This window comes from Hoplias malabaricus, chromosome 8, assembly GCF_029633855.1.
Source record: "Hoplias malabaricus isolate fHopMal1 chromosome 8, fHopMal1.hap1, whole genome shotgun sequence".
NCBI lineage: Eukaryota > Metazoa > Chordata > Actinopteri > Characiformes > Erythrinidae > Hoplias > Hoplias malabaricus.
In genome coordinates, this window is record NC_089807.1 from 3,755,551 (window position 1) to 3,775,780 (window position 20,230).

At 40.7% G+C, this 20,230-nt stretch overlaps 1 protein-coding gene across 1 annotated transcript; it reads right to left on the bottom strand.

The window, feature by feature from the left end:
• Positions 1-916: 916 nt before the first annotated feature.
• Positions 917-18,753, bottom strand: fbln5 (fibulin 5). The gene is made up of 11 exons (XM_066679268.1): positions 18,585-18,753; positions 18,339-18,393; positions 16,661-16,709; positions 14,492-14,797; positions 7,912-8,034; positions 6,551-6,667; positions 6,170-6,286; positions 4,583-4,705; positions 3,637-3,763; positions 3,343-3,538; positions 917-2,150 (listed from the first exon to the last, which is right to left on the bottom strand). The coding sequence occupies exons 1-11, from the start codon at positions 18,626-18,628 to the stop codon at positions 1,989-1,991; spliced, it is 1,419 nt and encodes a 472-aa protein (XP_066535365.1). The 5' UTR covers positions 18,629-18,753; the 3' UTR covers positions 917-1,988.
• Positions 18,754-20,230: the final 1,477 nt, after the last annotated feature.

The following is a 20,230-nucleotide window of genomic DNA, read 5'->3' on the forward strand; positions in this document are numbered from 1 at the left end:
AAAGCTTTATAATCCGTTCAGTGTCTTGTTTCTGTGGTAAATCTATCCAGGGCTCAGCCCGTGCGCTTGTGCTTGTTTCATACTGAGACACCTCCTCGGAGAACAAACCCAGCGCCATTCAGCGACACCTAACGGTCACATGACGCCAAATATTTGCATATAATTTGTATATGGGCTTTTGATTTCCCCCTCAATCATCGATTATTTTTACCAAAATTATATTTATATTCAATTAGCAGTCTTTTTAAAGATATTACACAATATCTTAAAATATCCTCGAATAATACATTTTATTTTTAATTTTAGATAAATTGGTTGTATAAAGGGTGGCACAGTGGTATGGTGGTGCAGCAGTTACTGTCTCTGTCACACAGTTCCAGGGACCTGGATGTTGTGGGTTCTAGTCCCGCTTCAGTTGACTGTCTGTGAGGAGTTTGGTGTGGTGTGTTCTCCCTGTGTCTGCGTGGGTTTCCTCCGGGGGCTGAAAAAACACACGTTGGTAGGTGGATTGGTGACTCAAAAGTGTCCATAGGTGTGAGTGTGTGTTGCCCTGTGAAGGACTGGCGCCCCCTCCAGGGTGTGTTCCTGCCTTGCTCCCAGTGATTCTGGGTAGGCTCTGGACGCACCGCGACCCTGAACTGGATAAGCGCTTACAGATAATGACTGAATGAATGTAGTTATGGTATGGAGGTACATGCAGTGTGCTGTGAAGCAAAACAGTCCTTAGAGAACATTTATTTTTCTAGATTCAACACTATTTTACCATTATTAATATTCTATTAAAGAAAGTTTGATAAATGATGCTGATCACACATTCTCAGGTCACCATCATCTTTATTCAAGTGACCAGGCTCTCTTTTTACACTGACAAATAAAAGAAAAAAAAGACACAATAAACTAAACAAACAAACAAACAAAAAGACGAAGGAAAATACAAACAAACAAAGAATGTGGTAGATGACTTTTAGCTTAATGGTGGGGTGTGATGATGACAATGGTGATGATCACAATGATGGAATACAGGCACTGGAAGTGTGGAAAAAGCTGAGGCTTTACCACAAGCAACATTCACTTTCACAGTTTACTGGAGCCAAGAATTCACATAGAGACAGCTGACAAGAATAAAGACCTCTTAAAGAAAGAGAAAACTGTGAGATTGTGATATTTCTGTAAGGGAACCCCTAAGAGGAAGATAAACGACACAAAGGCTAAAAGAACATTCAAGAAAAAATACATAAATATCCCTCTGAGTGGATGCGTGGGGTTAATGTGGATGATATGGATGTTTTAGAAGGCAGTGATTTCATTAAAGAAGAATTTACAAAAATTCTGTATAATTAAATATTTAAGATACAAACAAGCTCTGGACAGTTGTTTGGTGCGTAATGCTTTGGGGAAAACAGAATGAGAATTTCACAGTGACTGTGCACGGAACCAGATGTCTGCATTAAATTCTCCTCAGAGAAAATTATAACATAAAATGATTACTAAAAACTTTTAGATATTTATATATATATATATATATATATATATTCACACTATTCTCATCATCAGAATTTCATACGAAACATGTGTAGTTCACTGGTGGGTGTGGATATTATATTAAAACATATGTGTATGTTTTGTAGAAATGGAGATGCTTGGTTCCTATCACCACCACTGTAAAAAAATGTGAATTTCACACCAAAAACAGAGTGACTTTGCTTATATTTGCTTACATTTCCAGCTTTGACTTATAGAGAAAGTCTGACTAATTCTGGGGTAAGTTCCCTTTAATGTCCACTGTGAAGAGGCACGGCTTGATTAAAAAAGGCACCTTTTGGTGCAACACTTGAGTCCAGACTGGCTGAAAAAAGGGTGATGTAAAAACAGATGTAAAATACATTCCAGAACTGATATGAAGAAACACAGCTGCCTAATGGTTTATGTGATAACACTGATGGAGGTAAGGGTCGTGGAAAGATGGTCAGAGGTCCTTATCGGGGGTCTCAGAATGGGTGCTCAGAGACAAATATTGTGAGGCGAATGACGGAACTGCCACGGAAGTTGATGACATTGTTGACCGTGACCATTTCCAGGTCAAGAACCACTGTCCTAGGTCCTCTGATGGGCCGAGCTAGAACCAGTGTAGCACTGACGTTGCTTGTTTGCTGTGATAAAAATTGAGAATGAGAGTTAAACACTTACCAACCAATCAAAGTGAGCTATATTTCATGATACATGACCTCATACAGGTTTTCTTAGAATAATGATGACTTATTAGTCCCAGGAGCAATGCTAGGTAAATGTAACTTAATTAACAACCACACAGATGAACCAGGAACCATAAAGCTTCTTAGAGTAAAATAATGAGGAAGAAATTAATAAGTGTGCTTAATCTGAATCTGTTCCTGTCTGAAAATACACAAAATATCAATGAAGAATCTGTTCTTAGTTAAGCACTGCTTTTCTGAGCACATTAATGAAAAAAAATAATTTTTCACAAGCCTACTACGCCCTCAACTGGCCATAATTCGCAAGTACACAAGACTTTATAAAGCAACAGGCACATAAACATACACTGCGCTTATACTAGGGTGACCAGATCTGAAATGGTGTAAAAGAGGACACGTCTCGGAGGGGTGGGTGGGGCTGAGATCACGCCCCTCGCTGCCGTTGTATGCTTAGCTGAACCTATGTGTGCTTTTAGGTCCTTTACACCTTTATTTGCTACACATGGAAAAACATGGGAATTTCTTTTTTAATTCATCCGAGAACTTACATTAACGTTTCGGCATAGCTGCTCGAGATAAGGGTAGGTACACGAGCTTTGCCTGACGTAAACAAGGACTACTGACGTGCAGACTGACCAATTAAATGTTTACAGAGAAGGTTATCGACCAATAACGGTAGCTCTACAGTCAGACCGTCCAATCCGAAGAGTCTAGGCTACTTCACCACGCCCCCTTCTCACTCAAGCGAACCAATCGGAGTAGGGGAGGGCGGGACTAGTTTGTGAACGAAACGCTTCTCGAAAATTCTATGTAAGCTCTAGAAAAACAAAAATCACGGACGTTTGTAACATTTTTTTAAGTCTAAAAAAGAGGACATGTCCGGGTAAAAGAGGTCGTCTGGTCACCATAGCTTATACAAATAATAAATTTAAACTCCATGTATAATAAATCATTTTAAAATAACATTTTTAATGTTATTTAAAAACAAAGAACCAGATTCACTGAGTGAAAACACTGAAAAGCACCTTTTGTTGAGAACTACGCTAAATGTGTGTGAGGGAGAATGCATGTGAGTGAGTGAGTAAGATGTGGTTGTACTGAGAGTTTGAAAGCAGGGTGTTCCATTTACCCGCATGTGAAACTCTCGTCCCTCGTTGCCAGATTTGACTCTAAAGATGTAAAAAGCTCCTGGGTAGCGGGTGGTCGCTTGCATCTGAAAAATATCAGCAGGAACACTACGGCCTGAAGACATGTCCATGTGGCGATAAAGAACAGTAAACGGTTTCTCTCTGCAGGATGGGTTTTCCGCAGGACACATACACTGACTGAAGGGGAGAAAGAGATGAAGAGAAAGAAAGAATTGATCTTTCACTATGAAAAATGAAGGAAAATGCTGAAAAATCTGCGCTTGTCTTTGACTCACTTGTCACTGAGTTCAATGTAGGGCACTTCACACACGAGGGGGTCAAGGCATGTGTACCCTCCCTGGAAATTGAAACACACTTGTGCTGTTGTACACGTGTTGTTACCAGAGTCACATTCATTGAGGTCTTCAAAATCAAACACACAACAGTTAGTTAGCAGTCATGGTTTTTAGCAGTCATCATCAGAATCATCATCATCATATTCAGCAGAACTGGAAACAAGATTCTGAAGGGAATTGCAGTTTTACAGTAGCTTACAAAGCACTTCCAAAAGATAAATTAGGGTTTGCACTAATAAAATATTAAACATAACAAAAGAACAATATAATAACACATATTTATTATAAAATATTAATGCATGCATATCACTGCACATGCCTTTAAACACTCATACATTCATGAATTGGCAAAGCTGATATATCAATCCTGGCAAATGTAGGCACTAACAAAAGCATACTGCAAATCTGTTTACTCTTTTGCTGATTTTCTAAAGGTGAAGAATTAGGGCTTATTTGCTGAATTCCACATACTGTGGGGAAAAAAGCATAAAATGTGGCTCCAACAAAATGTGATTTATGTTTGTCTAGGATGTTAAATTCAGACAAGAGTAAGCCCTCTGCGACCCTGACCTGGATAAGCGGTTAAAGACAACAAAAAAGACATTAATTAATGAATAAATGTATGAATGAACAAATTAGCTTGTTAATGGAAATAAAAATAAAAAAAACAAACGAATGTGACTCATATGACACCAGGAGTGTCAGAGTGTCCAAACTGTTGTATTCAACTGTAGCTCATTGAAACAAATGAGAAAAATTCAGAAACTAATCTCAGTACATTATTAGCTTCTGTAAGTATGATATATTTGATCTGAATTAAAAATGATCAAATGCACCTTAAGAAACATCCAAAATATTTTTTTTCCTTGGTAAATGTGTGTTTTACCTTCGCAGCTCCTGCCATCTTCAAAAACATAATATCCAGGTGGGCAGGCACAGGAGAAAGACCCTGGAGTGTTTATACATGTGTGCTGACACAGAAAGTCTGAGAAACTGCACTCATCCAAATCTGAAATAAACAGAGAGGAGGGAAATGTTAGAAATAATATTATGTACTAATAAATAATTGTACCCTTAATACGTTTTCTATCTCCTGTAAAGTTAATTTTTGATGTATTATTTAAGTACGTATATGTAATAACACGGCCTGTTTTTACTGCAGCTGGATTGACAAACGTACGACACACCTGCTGAATCTTTCAGCTCGTTAATTTGAGTTATAACCATTTGGATTTCTCATTAGACTCTTTTTTATTTTCATATTTTCTCCAGTCTTCCTTTTTTCATTTCATTCAACCACAGCCTCACTGCCTTCCTTAAATTCCCAACTCTATCCACTGTTGTCTTTCAAAATTCCCTGATATCTACTGAAGTGTTCATAACAATAATCATCACATCATATCACATCACATAGGGGCAATATACAGGATTCTGTTATATGTATCAAAAATCAAAAAATGGAATCGCTATTTGTTTTTACATTTAACTTCAGGAACATTACACGGAACACAATTACAGGGAACAAAAACAGTTCATAGGAACTACACCCAGAGAACAATACATGGAATGTTAATTTTAGATGATACAGATGGGACCTTAATTACAACAACCTGCATAAGAACTAAGGCACTCTACAGAAAACAATGATAGGAAACAAAAATGTCTCTATCTACTGTTCCATACATGTGAATATTGGGGTAATTCATAGAACAATATATAGAACAGAAACCACCACCTCTGAGCCATTATTACTTACATTAAAACTATATATATATATATATATATAATATTAGCATAGGGAACCGAACTGGGTGTCCAATTGCTGTCCCATATATCAGAGCAACATATAGAAAATTGTTAAGCATAAATTAAGCAGTAGTTTTAGTCTATTATATAAACAATAGCCTAATTTGAGTCATGCATTTTTAAAGCTTTTACTATTTTAGAGGTATTATTTATTATTAACTTCTCTAAAGAACAGTTTTAAAGTGATATTCTAAAGTAATATGGCAAATTTATTCTTCTATTTTCTTTTATTTAACATTAACATTTTCATTTGAAACTGTGCTGCAGAAGGCACTTGCAAAATGAGAGTTAGCAAAAAGCCAACTCTAAGATTTTTAAACTCTAATAGTAGGCCAACTGCTTCACTGGATTCACATACAGAATGCTGCTCTTGAAGACAATACTCATAATGCAAGTATTACATTATAATTCTGCAAATCTGTTGCATATGGCAAAACACATTGTGGGTATTCTATTTATACTAGAGTATCCTGTGTGTGCACTACCTACTGTGGTGCATTGTGTGATTTTAAGGGTGCACTGTATTTGTCTGCCAGGTTTTGGCCCATTGCAGAATGCCTGAACATTATGAACTGCAATATGTAAGAATTAGAGCCTCTCTAATTCTCCTTTTCTCATCTTTTCATTTCTTTTGCCCTTCTATATACCCTTCCCTCCCTCTGTTCACCAGTGCAGGTGGTCCCATCAGCAGCAAGTTCGAAGCCCTCATCACAGTTACACAGGAAGGAGCCATAAGTATTCAAACAGCCATGAGTGCAGGGGTCAAGCTCACACTCATCTATATCTGCAGAGAGAAAGAAAGAAATACACAAAGATTTAAATAAGCAGTTGTATGCTTTCTTTAAATTTAAAGACCAAAATAAAGAGATACACTGTTGACACAAATTTCATGAACTACTGCATTATCCTAACAAGACATATGACTCTGTTTATGACCTCAGTTTAGTCTCCGTAATCTAAAACTATAGATTTCGAAATATCGTTAAACTCCACACTGCTAAGACAATATCTGTGTTCTGTATATGTGTGTGTGTGTGTGTGTGTATACCTTGGCATGTTCTGCTGTCAGTATTCAGAAGAAATCCTGGATTGCAGGAACAGGAATATGAGCCTGGCACGTTGGCACACAGCTGCTGACAGTAACCATAGCGACATTCATCAATATCTGGATGGGAGAAGATTAACACAGGAGAGATGGGAAGAGGAGTTAAACCAGATTTCATTATACAGATTTCTCCTGCTTGTGAGCATCAGATTAAAGGAAGCTTATTAAACAATAAGTAGGAAATATATATCTGATATTTTTCCAAATGTATTTCTGGTGAAAGATATGATCGGCTAATATTTGGGGTCTGAATATTAAGTCTTTAGATTGCTGCTGGAGATAGCAAATAATAAAAAGTTTTAACAAATAAGAGATATAAAGAGAATAAAGCTAACTTTATTCTCTTTATGGCTGTTGCATGTGGGTTTTCACGTGTAAATTTGACATTAGATAAATGTGGTGCTGGGCAGGTGTTCAACAATTGAGGCAGAACAAGAATCTAATGAAGCAAACATTAAACATTTATTTGATCACATTCACTGTATTTCCAAAGGTTTATTAACACTCTTCATGCCGCTGACCAATGCCAAAGAGAAATGTGAAATGGAATTTGCAATTATTATGTGTCTTCCGCATTTAACACATCTGTGGCTGTGAACACACACACACACACACACAAGTCACTAGGGTCTGTGAACACACACCCAAAGCAGTGGGCAGCCATCACTGGCGCCCGTGGAGCAGCTATGCTCGCTCAAGGGCACCTCACTCACGGATTGAAGGAGGAGGACAGTGCTGTTCCTTCACTCCAACTGCCCCCAATTTTCCTGCTGGTCATGGGAATCAAACCAATGACCTTTCAGTCCTAAGCCATCTTCTCGAATCATTAGGCCACTGCTGCCCAATAGTGCAAAAGTGCAGGCTATAGGGGTATAAAGTACTGAGAAATGGAGTGGCGATTGCGATCCAGAACTAATTAAATATGTGTTAAAATAAGACCCTTTACATGAAAAAATACCATCTACAATATAATTTTCCATAAAAGGTTTATGAAATCTTGCACACTATATTTAGACAATAAAGCTTTTGTTCTTGTATTGTTAGGTACAAAAATGTTCTATCTAATTGTTTAGCTTGTTATTTGTTTAGACAGTTACGTGCCTGCTGAAGTAAACAGAGACCAGAGAGAACAAAAAAAAATCCCACACAGAAATTTGGGCAACAATCCACAGAAACAAAACATCTCTGTGGGTTTTGCTTAGACCTGGTTTTCACTGTGTGCCCGTTTTTCTCAACAAACTGACACAGAATCAACAGAGAACTATCTCCATACTATGTGACAGTGCTTACTGATAAATACTCACCTTGGCACTGTCCAGCAACCAACCAGTAACCTTCTGAACAGGAACAGCTGTAGCCCCCTGCTGTGTTGATACACACCTGAGTTGGGTTACACTGATGGGATCCTGCCTCACACTCATCAATATCTGGAAGAGAAGAGAAGAGAAGAGAAGGGAATGGAAGAGAAGAGAAGTGTAGGGAAGAGAAAAGAAGGGAAGAGAAGAGAAGAGAAGGAAAGAAGAGAAAAGAAAAGAAAAAAGAAAAGAAGAGAAGAATTTTTGAGATGTGATTAATGTATTTCTGTACATTTCTAATTATGATATTTTGATCATTTAAGCCTTCCTCTGTAGATTTAGCAACTAAATAATGGAACATTTTACATACAAACAAGAAACAAACATAATGATTATGTTAAACTTGTTTATGTTAAAATGATTATGATAATAACAATAATAAAATGTCAGAGTCAAATGTTATCAGTATCAGTAATAAGACCAGTTTGTAGCCTATGATGGATTTTGCCGTCCTCACCACACTCTTCGGGGCTTTGAGGTCACCAGCGGTGCAGCTGTTACACCAGAGCCCATGAGGATACTGTTTATGTTGCATCTGTAAAAGTTGGTGGGATGTGAGGAGGCAGATCACACTGCATGAGCTATTGCCGGAAGGAGAGGGGCTGAGAGGCAGATCACATAGTTGTATTGGTATTGTGGGACCAGGTGAGGTCATCAGTACGGTGTATACCAAGGAACTTAACGCTGCTTACACTCTCCATATTGGGCACCTCACACCTCGCTTTTGCAGTAAACAGAGGCTAATTCCCTGCAGCTGCTAAAACTGCTCAAACATTTTGTCCAGAGCTGTGCAGATGGTAAGAAAAGTGCTGTTTGATCATCGTGGTATCTTGACCAAAGCAAACTGTCGTAACTTGTGGAAAAACGGGTATAGTGTACCCTCAAAGTTTCAGAAACTAAGCTTTACTGTTACATCAAATGACCAGCTACTCTTTACACTGTGGTAAACCAACAGAAATTGTCTTAAATATTAAAGGTAACACTGTTTTTCCTTCTGTAAATTATTTCTAATGTTTGTCCTGAATTCAACAGGCAAGACTCTTAATGGTCATTAAATGAAATATATAGCACTTTACTTGTCTGTAAATGAAATATAGTGACCATAGGAAACATTGCTTCTGGAAAAGGAAGCTCGGTAATGGAGAATCTGTGCCCTGGGAGTATACCTACTGGTTAAATCCATCATTGTTATGACTCTATTGAGCTGGTCTCCCATGGCTTCGAATACATTACCCTTTTAATCAACACCAGCAATCTAAAACTAACAATGTACAGGATTACGCGATGCAATTGCCAAAGTGGAACTTGCAGTCTCAACACTCTCTCTTTCATATCTCTGCATCCTGTTACCAGCTATTTCCTTATGTGGAAATCTCAAATCTGTTCGGTTCTCAGACAGTGAAGTCACAAATTTGAAAAGAAAGCAAAGGGTGTGTGCATATGAGTAGAGGGGTGACTGAGTGTGAACTCAGATAATTTTTCTTGTTTATTCAGGCACCAGTGTTGACTGATAGCGGAAGGCACAGAGGGAGCCATTCCGTAGTGTAGGAGTTCAGAATCAAGCCGCATTCCAGTACAAACTCAGGCAAACACCTGCTAGCACTTAAAGCCATAGTTGTGTGAAACATCAAATTTACATAATTTCCCCTCCACACCACAAATATAGCTGGTCAGCCTAAACTTTTCTTTCTTGCACATCTGTATTATATATACATTATATATTACATTATGTGCATGCACTGTAGAAATGGATATACTATTGTGCACACACTGCTGGAATGATCTCCAAAAGCATAAAAAGAGCTGCATATAAGTATAAGCTCAGCATGGGAGCAGCACAACGGAGTTTCTGGAATATGATAGAACTCCATCCAATACATTTGGGATGAGAACTAATCATCCAGCACCTGACCTGATCTCACTAATACTGTCCTTGCTGACCGCCTACAAATCCTCACAGAAATGTTTTAATATTTTGTCTAAAACGCAATTGTCTATTAGGCAGGGTGTCACAAACTGCAGAAATTCAGTGAGCCTCCGGTGTACGAAAGAAACACTGAGAGAATCAATTTGGGATAAGGGAAAAAAACAAAATATTTTGATTTGGTATCACTTTAAAACTGTACACTTGCATGAAGAATGAAGGGAGTTGGGCACAGCATGTGGGTTACACATGCACCACAGCGAGGCAGAGTTAGCAGATGTGAAGTGGGGCGAGGAGAATTGGGCTGTTTTTGGAAAGGTTCATTTCAGGTCCTTATATAGACAGATTCGGTGGAACATAGCATAGGCTTGAAATTACCACACTCATCATTCAGACAGAGCGGCGAGATAAAGCAAAAAAAAAAAGTGAGAGACCAAACAGAGGGGCAGATTAAACAAACAAACAAAAAATTGATAAATTGGGTGCTGAGAGAGAAACATATAAAACATTATGAGTCAATTTTCCACACACAAATTAACACTAGACTTAAAGGAGGTGACTTTGGAATATATAGCCATTGGTTTGGCTTGCAGATCAGTTTTAGGTATGTGATGAACTGCAAGATGGCAAATCTTTATAGTCGTCTCAGTAACTGTACAGAACAGACCATTCAGGCCATAAAATAAACACACTAGTTGCTTACATTATGTTAAAATAAGTAGATAATACTTAAAAGCAAGAATGAACAGAATTTTTCAGTACGGCCACCTTAATTGTATTCCTCTTTCATGGCGTGCCAGCTACTTCAAACAACACCTCACCACTGTTTAAAATATTTAAGTACTGTAGCTCGACTGTGTAATTAAAGCGAGAAACAGTATAGCATTCAATATAACAATTGGATGGTGGTCATATTGGTATGCATAGGGGGCGGAGAAATGTTTTAAAGATCTGCAAATGTACCAATTTTTTTATACATTCAATAGATGTGAAATAAACAAGAAAATGAGGGTATTAGGGTGTAAATAAGACATTTCTGAAAGCAACAGTCCAGCAAACAGTTCATTTAAACAATCTCTGGTCCTAAATATAGTCAATCAACCAAGAAGTGCTTGATGTCTTCAGTTTGCCTTCAGTGAAATTACAGGGTTAATGTAGCTAACTAACAAATGCCTATAGCTCACCAGTTAGCATGCTAACTGAATGCCTAATCTAAATAGATTTGTATCAGTTGAAAGTCTGATTGATGGCTTAGACATGCTGTTCATATAAAGCTAACTCATAGTTATAAGCTTATGCTAAGTTTTCGCAGAATTAGCCTTGTGGTTCCTGCCCAAAGCTGAAAAAGTAAATTTCAGACACAAAACATTTCTTGGCAGACTGCCTGCAATTGTGATGTACATTACCAAAATTGACCAAACATTTGTTAATGAACTTAAACAGCTAAACTTAATGCCTCTTTTCCACTAAGAAGAGCCAGTGTTCAGTCAGTACTGTACTGAGTGTTCAGTCAGTATTTTGAAGCATAGCTTTTAGAGTGACATCATGATTCTGTAAGCTAACTTCACTGTGGACCTCCTGTGGAGCTAATGAGTACATGAAATGGTGTACCACTCTGCAGTCACACTCCATTACATACAGACACAAGAGCAAAGAAAGAGTATGAGCACCGTGGCTAGATAAAACAAAACCAGGCTCCAGTAAGGGTTCTAACAAATAAATATCAAGTCTAGACTTGGCAAATGCCAGCTGACTGAGTGCCTTGTAAAATGCATGATCTATAAATGTTCAGCTCACTCATTTGTTTCTTTCAAAGCAAATGTTCCAGTTTGGTGAAGCTTTAGCATGTGGTGCCTAACGACAAATTCATTCGTTCATTCATTCATTATCTGTAACCGCTTATCCAGTTCAGGGTCGCGGTGGGTCCAGAGCCTACCTGGAATCATTGGGCGCATGGCAGGAATACACCCTGGAAGGGGCGCCAGTCCTTCACAGGGCAACACACACACACACACACACACACACACCTACGGACACTTTTAAGTTGCCAATCCACCTACCAACGTGTGTTTTTGGACTATGGGAGGAAACCGGAGCACCCTGAGGAAACTCACGCAGACACAGGGAGAACACACCACACTCCTCACAGACAGTCACCCGGAGGAAACCCATGCAGACACAGAGAGAACACACCACACTCCTCACAGACAGTCACCCGGAGGAAACCCACGCAGACACAGAGAGAACACACCACACTCCTCACAGACAGTCACCTGGAGCAGGAATCAAACACACAACCTCCAGGTCCCTGAAGCTGTATGACTGCGACACTACCTGCTGTGCCACCGTGCCACCCCAAATATAACTAAATAAATATAATTAAATAAATAAAGGGTGGTTGCTGACATGTGCATGGTAATTTATAAAATAAAGATTATTTGAAATAAATTATGTCCACGAAATGTACATGTTTTTACAAGAATTGTTTCATTTTTCATCAAAACATTTTTCATAACTGTGCTTGAAAAAACATAATTTAAGCTTAAAACGTTAGCAATAGAATAAAAAGCTTTTCAGGGCTGAAACACACAGGTTTAGAGCGAATGGTGAGGTCCAGTGCGTGTTTTTGTCTTCCACAACCCCACAGGGCTTTTCCTGTGCTCTACACACACACACACACACGCACACAAGGGCATTAGTCTCAGATGAGTGATAGCATGCTTACATTCTGCGTAGTTTCAGCTCTATAATTGCATCTTTTAGCATACTTACACACACACACACTCACACACACACACACACACACACACACACACACACACACACACACACACACACACACCACAATCCCTCCTTGAATGACGGAGTACTCTAGCTGCCAATGGGATTTCTCCTACAACATCTGATGACCTCATCGCTGGCATGAACAGCCACAATATGCTGAAATAGCTCTGGTTTGAGAGCGGGATTTTTTGTGGCTTACCCAAACAAGGCTTAAAAAACCTAAAAGTCTGAGATTTTCCTAATGCCCCAAAAGAGGTGATTATCTGTCTCAGAACTGAAATTAGCACTTCGAGCTGTATATCTGGCTATGCTTTCCCCCTATTACCCAGTTCCACTCGATTTCAGTGGAATGTAGCTTTTGCCTAAAAAGATTTCTCTGGAAAAAGTGTGTGTGTGTGTGTGTGTGTGTGTGTGTGTGTGTGCGCGCCCTTTTGTATTTTTATAGCACGTCCTTTGTGGATGTAGTGGGTTGCAAATCTATGAAAGTGTCCCTAACAGACACAGACAGACAACCGGAGAAAACATTTGGCACTGCCATCTCTTCCATTAGCAATGTGCACTCTCAGTCTTAAATTACAGCATACAGTCTGGAGTGCTGAATGCAAATTGTCAAATCGCCATCAGCTATTAATATGAAAGTCATAGAACCACAGGAAAAGTTTAAGCCCAGTTTTCCTCCCTCTGCCAAATGTAATCCATCAGCCAAGTCACGTTTGGTGTCTAAAATTTTTTTCCTTATTCTTGTGCTGGAGCTACAAAGCTGAAGTTACTAGCAAGTCATTGAAACGTATAACTACCTATTATTTAATCAGTTCTTTGTTAACAAACAAACAAAAACTAAATGAGAAATGCAAGTCAATTTAAGACATAGATTCATCAGCCATCCATCGTAAGAACAGTTGTCCTACTTTCTCTTTTGCTCCTCCTCCTCCCCATCACTCAACATAATGCTAGTCAGTGCAAGTCTCTTGTTCTATTCCAAACGTGATAAGCTCCAGTGATGTTGTGTTAGTTGCAGTTTGGAAAGAAAGTATATGACAGCCCCATGTTACTGACTTACTGTTAACCAGCTTTGTAACAGATTAAAAGACATAAGGCTGCTTGTATACCCAAGCAGAATTATAAGACTATACTTTATCTATCCTATTATTGACACATCCATTTACAAACTCACTCTACATTTTAAACTATGTTCTTTTTGGCTTAATAGGGAAAGTTAATTCTTCCTTAGTGTAGGGAGAATCTCTGCTAAAGTGTTTAGGTTGTTAGTCCATCCCACTGCAGCCCCTCAGATAACCACAGATATAAGAAAAATACAGCCCAGACCTTTATTGTGTCTGTGCACTGTCTGAGACACCCAGAGACACAACACATACACAAAAAAGGATGTAAACACAAGAGCATAGTCTCATCACACACGGACAGACATCAGAGAGACATCTCAATGGACTGTATCTCAGGAGGACTGCAATCAGAGCCCCACTACTGTTTACATATACTCTTCACTCCAGTGGCTTAGAAAGATCAGTTACACATCATTCATTACTGTGTACAGACAAAATGTGTTAAGGCTTAAATACAAATTAAACAATTTAAAATTGAACTGCTGCAGTAGCTACTAAAGCAATTAATTTACTACTAAAAACATGTACATTTTAACATTAATCATATCATACTCACTACTGTATTATAATAGGTAAATAAAGCATATTTGTGTTCATTTTTAGTCATTGAAATTACCCAAGGGCACTTATATTTATAGAAATAGGAGGTAGCCTAACTGGCTCTGGCTTCAACTAAACAACAGGAGGGCAAACCTACCAACACATATGCCATCTTCCCCCAGTGTGTATCCTAGAAGACATGGTGCGGATGGTCGGCTTACAATGGGGTAGCTGGGGCCAGGGCCAGGGCCAGGTCTAGGTCCCAAAGGTGGTGGAGGAGCAAACTGCTCCTGAATTCCAACTGACGTTTCAGGGTAGGAGATCTCAGGGAGGGACGGCCTCTCTGGTCTGGCGTAAGGCTGAGAGTAGAGGCTCCGAGGCAGACACAGGTAACCCCCGTTCTGGTTCACACAGCGCATGTCTCCCCGGCAAGGGTCCGACAACATCCGGCATTCATCCACATCTGTATTTTGGTAGGAGAAATTTGGAGTCATGCTCACATAAGAAATTATGAGTCTAAGCTGAAACATCACACTATAATCTACTCAATAACTACTAACTACTGTATATTTTTCAGTAACTACTAAGAAATTACAGTCATTTGTAAATTGTAAATGACATTTTTTAATTATATGTGTCATATAGTATACTGCATTTTAAAAGGCTGAGGAGCATATCTGAGTTTTTTTAGCCAATAAACTATGTGAGTAACAGGAGGTGCTGTAAACTGGCTTGAGCCCTATATTAAACCACAGGAGGACATGCTGGCCAACACGTGGCGTCTTCCTTGAGTATACTTCCATAAACAAAAAAGCCATCCCCAAACCCAATCAATCTCACTCCTCATATTTTTTCACCATATTACGTTATATATTTTTCTTTAAAACCCTGTGGGTTCAATTCCCGCTCCGGGTGACTGTCTGTGAGGAGTGTGGTGTGTTCTCCCTGTGTCTGCGTGGGTTTCCTCCGGGTGACTGTCTGTGAGGAGTGTGGTGTGTTCTCCCTGTGTCTGCGTGGGTTTCCTCCGGGTGACTGTCTGTGAGGAGTGTGGTGTGTTCTCCCTGTGTCTGCGTGGGTTTCCTCCGGGTGACTGTCTGTGAGGAGTGTGGTGTGTTCTCCATGTGTCTGCGTGGGTTTCCTCCAAGTGACTGTCTGTGAGGAGTGTGGTGTGTTCTCCCTGTGTCTGCGTGGGTTTCCTCCAGGTGACTCTCTGTGAGGAGTGTGGTGTGTTCTCCCTGTGTCTGCGTGGGTTTCCTCCGGGTGACTGTCTGTGAGGAGTGTGGTGTGTTCTCCCTGTGTCTGCGTGGGTTTTCCCCGGGTGACTGCCTGTGAAGAGTGTGGTTTGTTCTCCCTGTGTCTGCGTGGGTTTCCTCCGGGTGACTGTCTGTAAGAAGTGTGGTGTGTTCTCCCTGTGTCTGCGTGGGTTTCCTCCGGGTGACTGTCTGTAAGAAGTGTAGTGTGTTCTCCCTGTGTCTGCGTGGGTTTCCTCCGGGTGAATGTCTGTGAGGAATTTGGTGTGTTCTCCCTGTGTCTGTGTGGGTTTCCTCCAGGTGACTGTCTGTAAGGAGTGTGGTGTGTTCTCCCTGTGTCTGCGTGGGTTTCCTCCGGGTGACTGTCTGTGAGGAGTGTGGTGTGTTCTCCCTGTGTCTGCGTGGGTTTCCTCCGGGTGACTGTCTGTGAGGAGTGTGGTGTGTTCTCCCTGTGTCTGCGTGGGTTTCCTCCGGGTGACTGCCTGTGAAGAGTGTGGTGTGTTCTCCCTGTGTCTGCGTGGGTTTCCTCCGGGTGACTGCCTGTGAGGAGTTGGTGTGTTCTCCCTGCATCCGCGTGGGTTTCCTCCAGGTGACTCTCTGTGAGGTGTGTGGTGTGTTCTCCCTGTGTCTGCGTGGGTTTCCCCCGGGTGACTGCCTGTGAAGAGTGTGGTTTGTTCTCCCTGCGTCCGCGTGGGTTTCCTCCGGGTGCTCCGGTTTCCTCCCACAGTCCAAAAACACACGTTGGTAGGTGGATTGGCATCTCAAAAGTGTCCATAGGTGTGAGTGAATGTGTGTGTGTGTGTTGCCCTGTGAAGGACTGGCACCCCCTCCAGGGTGTGTTCCCGCCTTGCGCCCAATGATACCAGGTAGGCTCTGAACCCACCGCAACCCAAGGCTTAACCATTTCTGTTCGTCACAGGGCAAAATAGTGGCAACATATGAAAACCCCATGAATACCTTATAGGGGAAGGACAACAACTACAGATTAATACACAACTACAGAGGCCTCTGACAAGATGTCACACATCCACATTTCAGTGCAGCTTTACTGTTATGCAAGCCTTTGACCTACTGACCGATGCACTGCCTGGCACGGGCATTGTATGTGAATCCCTCTGTACATATCTGTGGAGGAGAAAAAAAGATACTGTTTATTTTGTGCTAACCACTTGTGGACTAAGTTTACAATCGACAGTGTTACTCTTATAGTGAATGGTATCTCAGCCATAATATTATGATCACATCTTTATTTCTGCACTCATGCTCCATTCTCTCAGCTCCACTGACCATGTAGGAGCACTTTGCAATTCTACAATTACAGATTTTAGCCCATTTGTTGCTCTGCACACTTTGGTTGCCCCCTTACATAGCCACCACAGGGCAGGTGTGATTTGCATAATGAATCATTCTTAGTGCTGCAGTGACACTTAGGTGGTGGTGTTGTGTTAATATGTGTTGAACTGGTATGAATGGATCAGACACAGCAGTGCTGCTAGAGTTTTTAAAAACTATGTCCACTCACTGTCTTCTCTGTTAGACATACCTTCCTCATTGGTCCACCTTTTCAGATGTAAATTCAGAGACAGTAGCTCATCTGTTGCAGCAGTGTTCGATTTGGCCGTCCTCTAGTCTAATCAGTGCTCAAGGTTTGTTGCCCACAAGACACTGTTGGTTGAATAATTTTTGGTGGTGGACTATTCTCAGTCCAGCAGTGACACTGAGGGGTTTAAAAGCTCCAGAAGCACTGTTGTGCCCGATCCACCCAACACAGGCACAACACACACTAACACACCACCATCATGTCACTGCAGCACTGACGGGGGTCCCTGTGGGGGTCCTGACCATTGAAGAACACGGTGAAAGTGAGCGAATAATGTATGACTACACTCTGTAATAGTAGAACTACAAAGTGCTCCTGTGTGTTCAGTGGAGCTGAGAGAATGGGAAGTTAGTTTAGAAGTGTATGACTGTATTTAATAATTAAGGCTCTGTAATTCATTTGCATACATGCCATTCATATCAGTATTAACTTGTATTATTAGCAGAGCACAGAGCAATTTTAATAACCAAGTATAAAGTCATGTTTTCAGTTTTCAGTGTATCCTTTCTTTGCTTTAAAAACATCTAGAGAAACATGTTTTAACCATCCAAATGCTGATTGCACTTTCTGCCTCTCACACTCAGAGTAATCCTAAACATGCTTAGTGATGTAGGGGCTTCTTGACAGTTCCATATCCTTTCAGACCCACAGTGTTGTCTTCAAAAACAAAGATCTGAAGCAAGAGTAGAGCTCTCACTAAGATGAAAATTTAGGTGTTGTCTTTCTTATTTTGATGGGAACAGGTTTGGTGTGACACCAGGTTTCTTTCTTAATATACATTTTTTTTTTTTTATGTTTTGTGTTGTATTTTCCTTAAACTTTTTCCTGTCTTATTCAAGCAGATATCTCCTCAGAAGTGTGCACACTACAAGTATGCGACTTGGAACCAGGGTTTCATTCATTTCCCATGCACCAGTGTGTGGAAACGAGAAATTGCCCAGAAAATCAGAGGTTGCAAAAGGGAAAAGTATAAGATGTGGTGTTAGGGTAGCTGATATTTAAATTTTGGAAAGGTTTTCACATTCTGGACCTGAATTAGCCGCCTCTGGGTAAAAGACAAAAGTACGAAAGGCCATGAAAATGGAAAAACAAGCAAGTTGCGACACATGGGTAACGGTGCCAGGAGAGGAAGAGCAAAAAACAGCCCTACTTACCTGACTTTTCCCTGACTGAAAGCAGCAGAGCACAATTATCAACGCTGTCAAAACTCTGAGAAAACAAAATCAGACCCGAAATGAACACAAACCGTTGCTGGAAAGCACACCAAAGTCTAGCATCACTTTAACACAACACAAGGTCTGTTAACATGTTCAAAAAGCGCTTACATTTGGTTTTGGAACAACTGAATTAGTTACTACGCCTCCAAACCTCTCCAAAAGCCCCAAAAGGAGTAAACTAACCTCTTGTGGAGGGAGGAATACATGCCGCGTCCCTCAGACTGCATGTTTTTGTGGATATTTGTGGTCTCCCCGCTTCTCTCCACAGCAAAAAGCGATGAATTTTCCCTTCCTTCTCTCCACCAGAGGCTCGCAGGACCAAACAGCGGCGCTCTGCTCCAGAGTCCAACACCTGGATTCAGTTACCCGTTCCGTAGGCCGTCAGACCACGCCCCCAGGCGCAGGGTCTGGCCAGAGGAAACCCGCCCCCTGCGCTGAGATTGGTCGGAAGGATCCCGCCTCTTGCGAATGGGAGGAGAAAGAGTGGGGGGAAATAAATAAAATACTTCGACCACGCCTCCTCTTAAGCCAGGCCAATTTGGACTCTCTGATTGGTTAGAGCAATGTAATATGGGGGATTTCAGGAATGAGGCCGTGTCCCAATTGTACTTTCACACTACATTGAAGACCACTGGCTCGTATCTAGAACTCAGTACAGTGCAGAGGTGAATTTATATACTATATACAAAATGTTTGTGAGCATGTACTTATCCAAACTTTCTTCCAGAACATTTATTATTTGGACATGTAGCATATATGACGCATATAGCATATGACAATACAAAATTAGTATTGAAGACAAAACCCAAACCATTCTAATTTTCATATCTACCATAACATTTTGACCACCTTCTTGTTCTATACCCACTGTCTGTTCTCTGGGTTACACTGACCATACCAGAGCACTTTGAAGTTCTATAATTACCCACTATAGCCCATTTGGTGCTATGTATACTTATATATCACTGAAGTGCTGAGAATGATCCACCATCCAAATTATACCTGTTCTACGGTGGTCTTATGGGGGTCCTGACCATTTAAGAGCAGGGTAAAAGGAGACAAACAATTTAAACTGAGCAACAGATTGGACTCTGTAATTGTAGAATCACAGAGAGCTTCTGTGCACAGTGGAGTGAAGAAACAAGCAGGCGGTCATAATGTTATGATTGATGGGTGTATGACTCAGTACAGTCATTCATTCATTCATTGTCTGTAACCACGGTGGGTCAGGAGCCTACTAGGAATCACTGGGCGCATGGCAGGAACACACCTTGGAGGGTAGGGTGACCAGACGTCCTCTTTTACCCAGACATGTCCTCTTTTTTAGACTTAAAAAAATCCGGGCGGAATTGTTTTTCTAGAGCTTAGAACTTTAAGAAGTTTCGTTCACAAACTAGTCCTGCCCTCCCCTACTCCGATTGGTTCGCTTGATGGAGAAGGGGGCGTGGTGAAGTAGCCTAAAATCTTCTGATTGGACGGTCTGACTGTAGGGCTACCCTTATTGGTCGATAATCTTCTCTGTAAACATTTAATTGGTCAGTCTGCACGTCAGTAGTCCTTGTTTACGTCAGGCAAAGTTCATGTAATTCAAAGCATCCATCCATCTATTATCTGTAAGCGCTTATCCAGTTCAGGATCGCAGTGGGTCCAGAGCCTACCTGGAATCATTGGGCGCAAGGCATGAATACACCCTGGAGGGTCTATTCACAGGGCAACACAGACACACACACACACACACACACATTTACTCACACCTATGGACACTTTTGAGTAGCCAATCCACCTACCAACGTGTGTTTTTGGACTGTGGGAGGAAACCACACCCGGAG

Excerpts from the sequence above, each read along its gene's own strand:
- fbln5 (XM_066679268.1), bottom strand. The coding sequence starts at position 18,628 with ATGCAGTCTGAGGGACGCGGCATGTATTCCTCCCTCCACAAGAG. Across the intron at positions 8,035-14,491 it reads GGAAGATGGCATATGTGTTG|ATATTGATGAGTGTGAGGCA; the intron begins GTAGGTTTGCCC and ends CTTCTCTTCCAG. Across the intron at positions 6,668-7,911 it reads GGTTGCTGGACAGTGCCAAG|ATATTGATGAATGTCGCTAT; the intron begins GTGAGTATTTAT and ends TCTCCCATCCAG.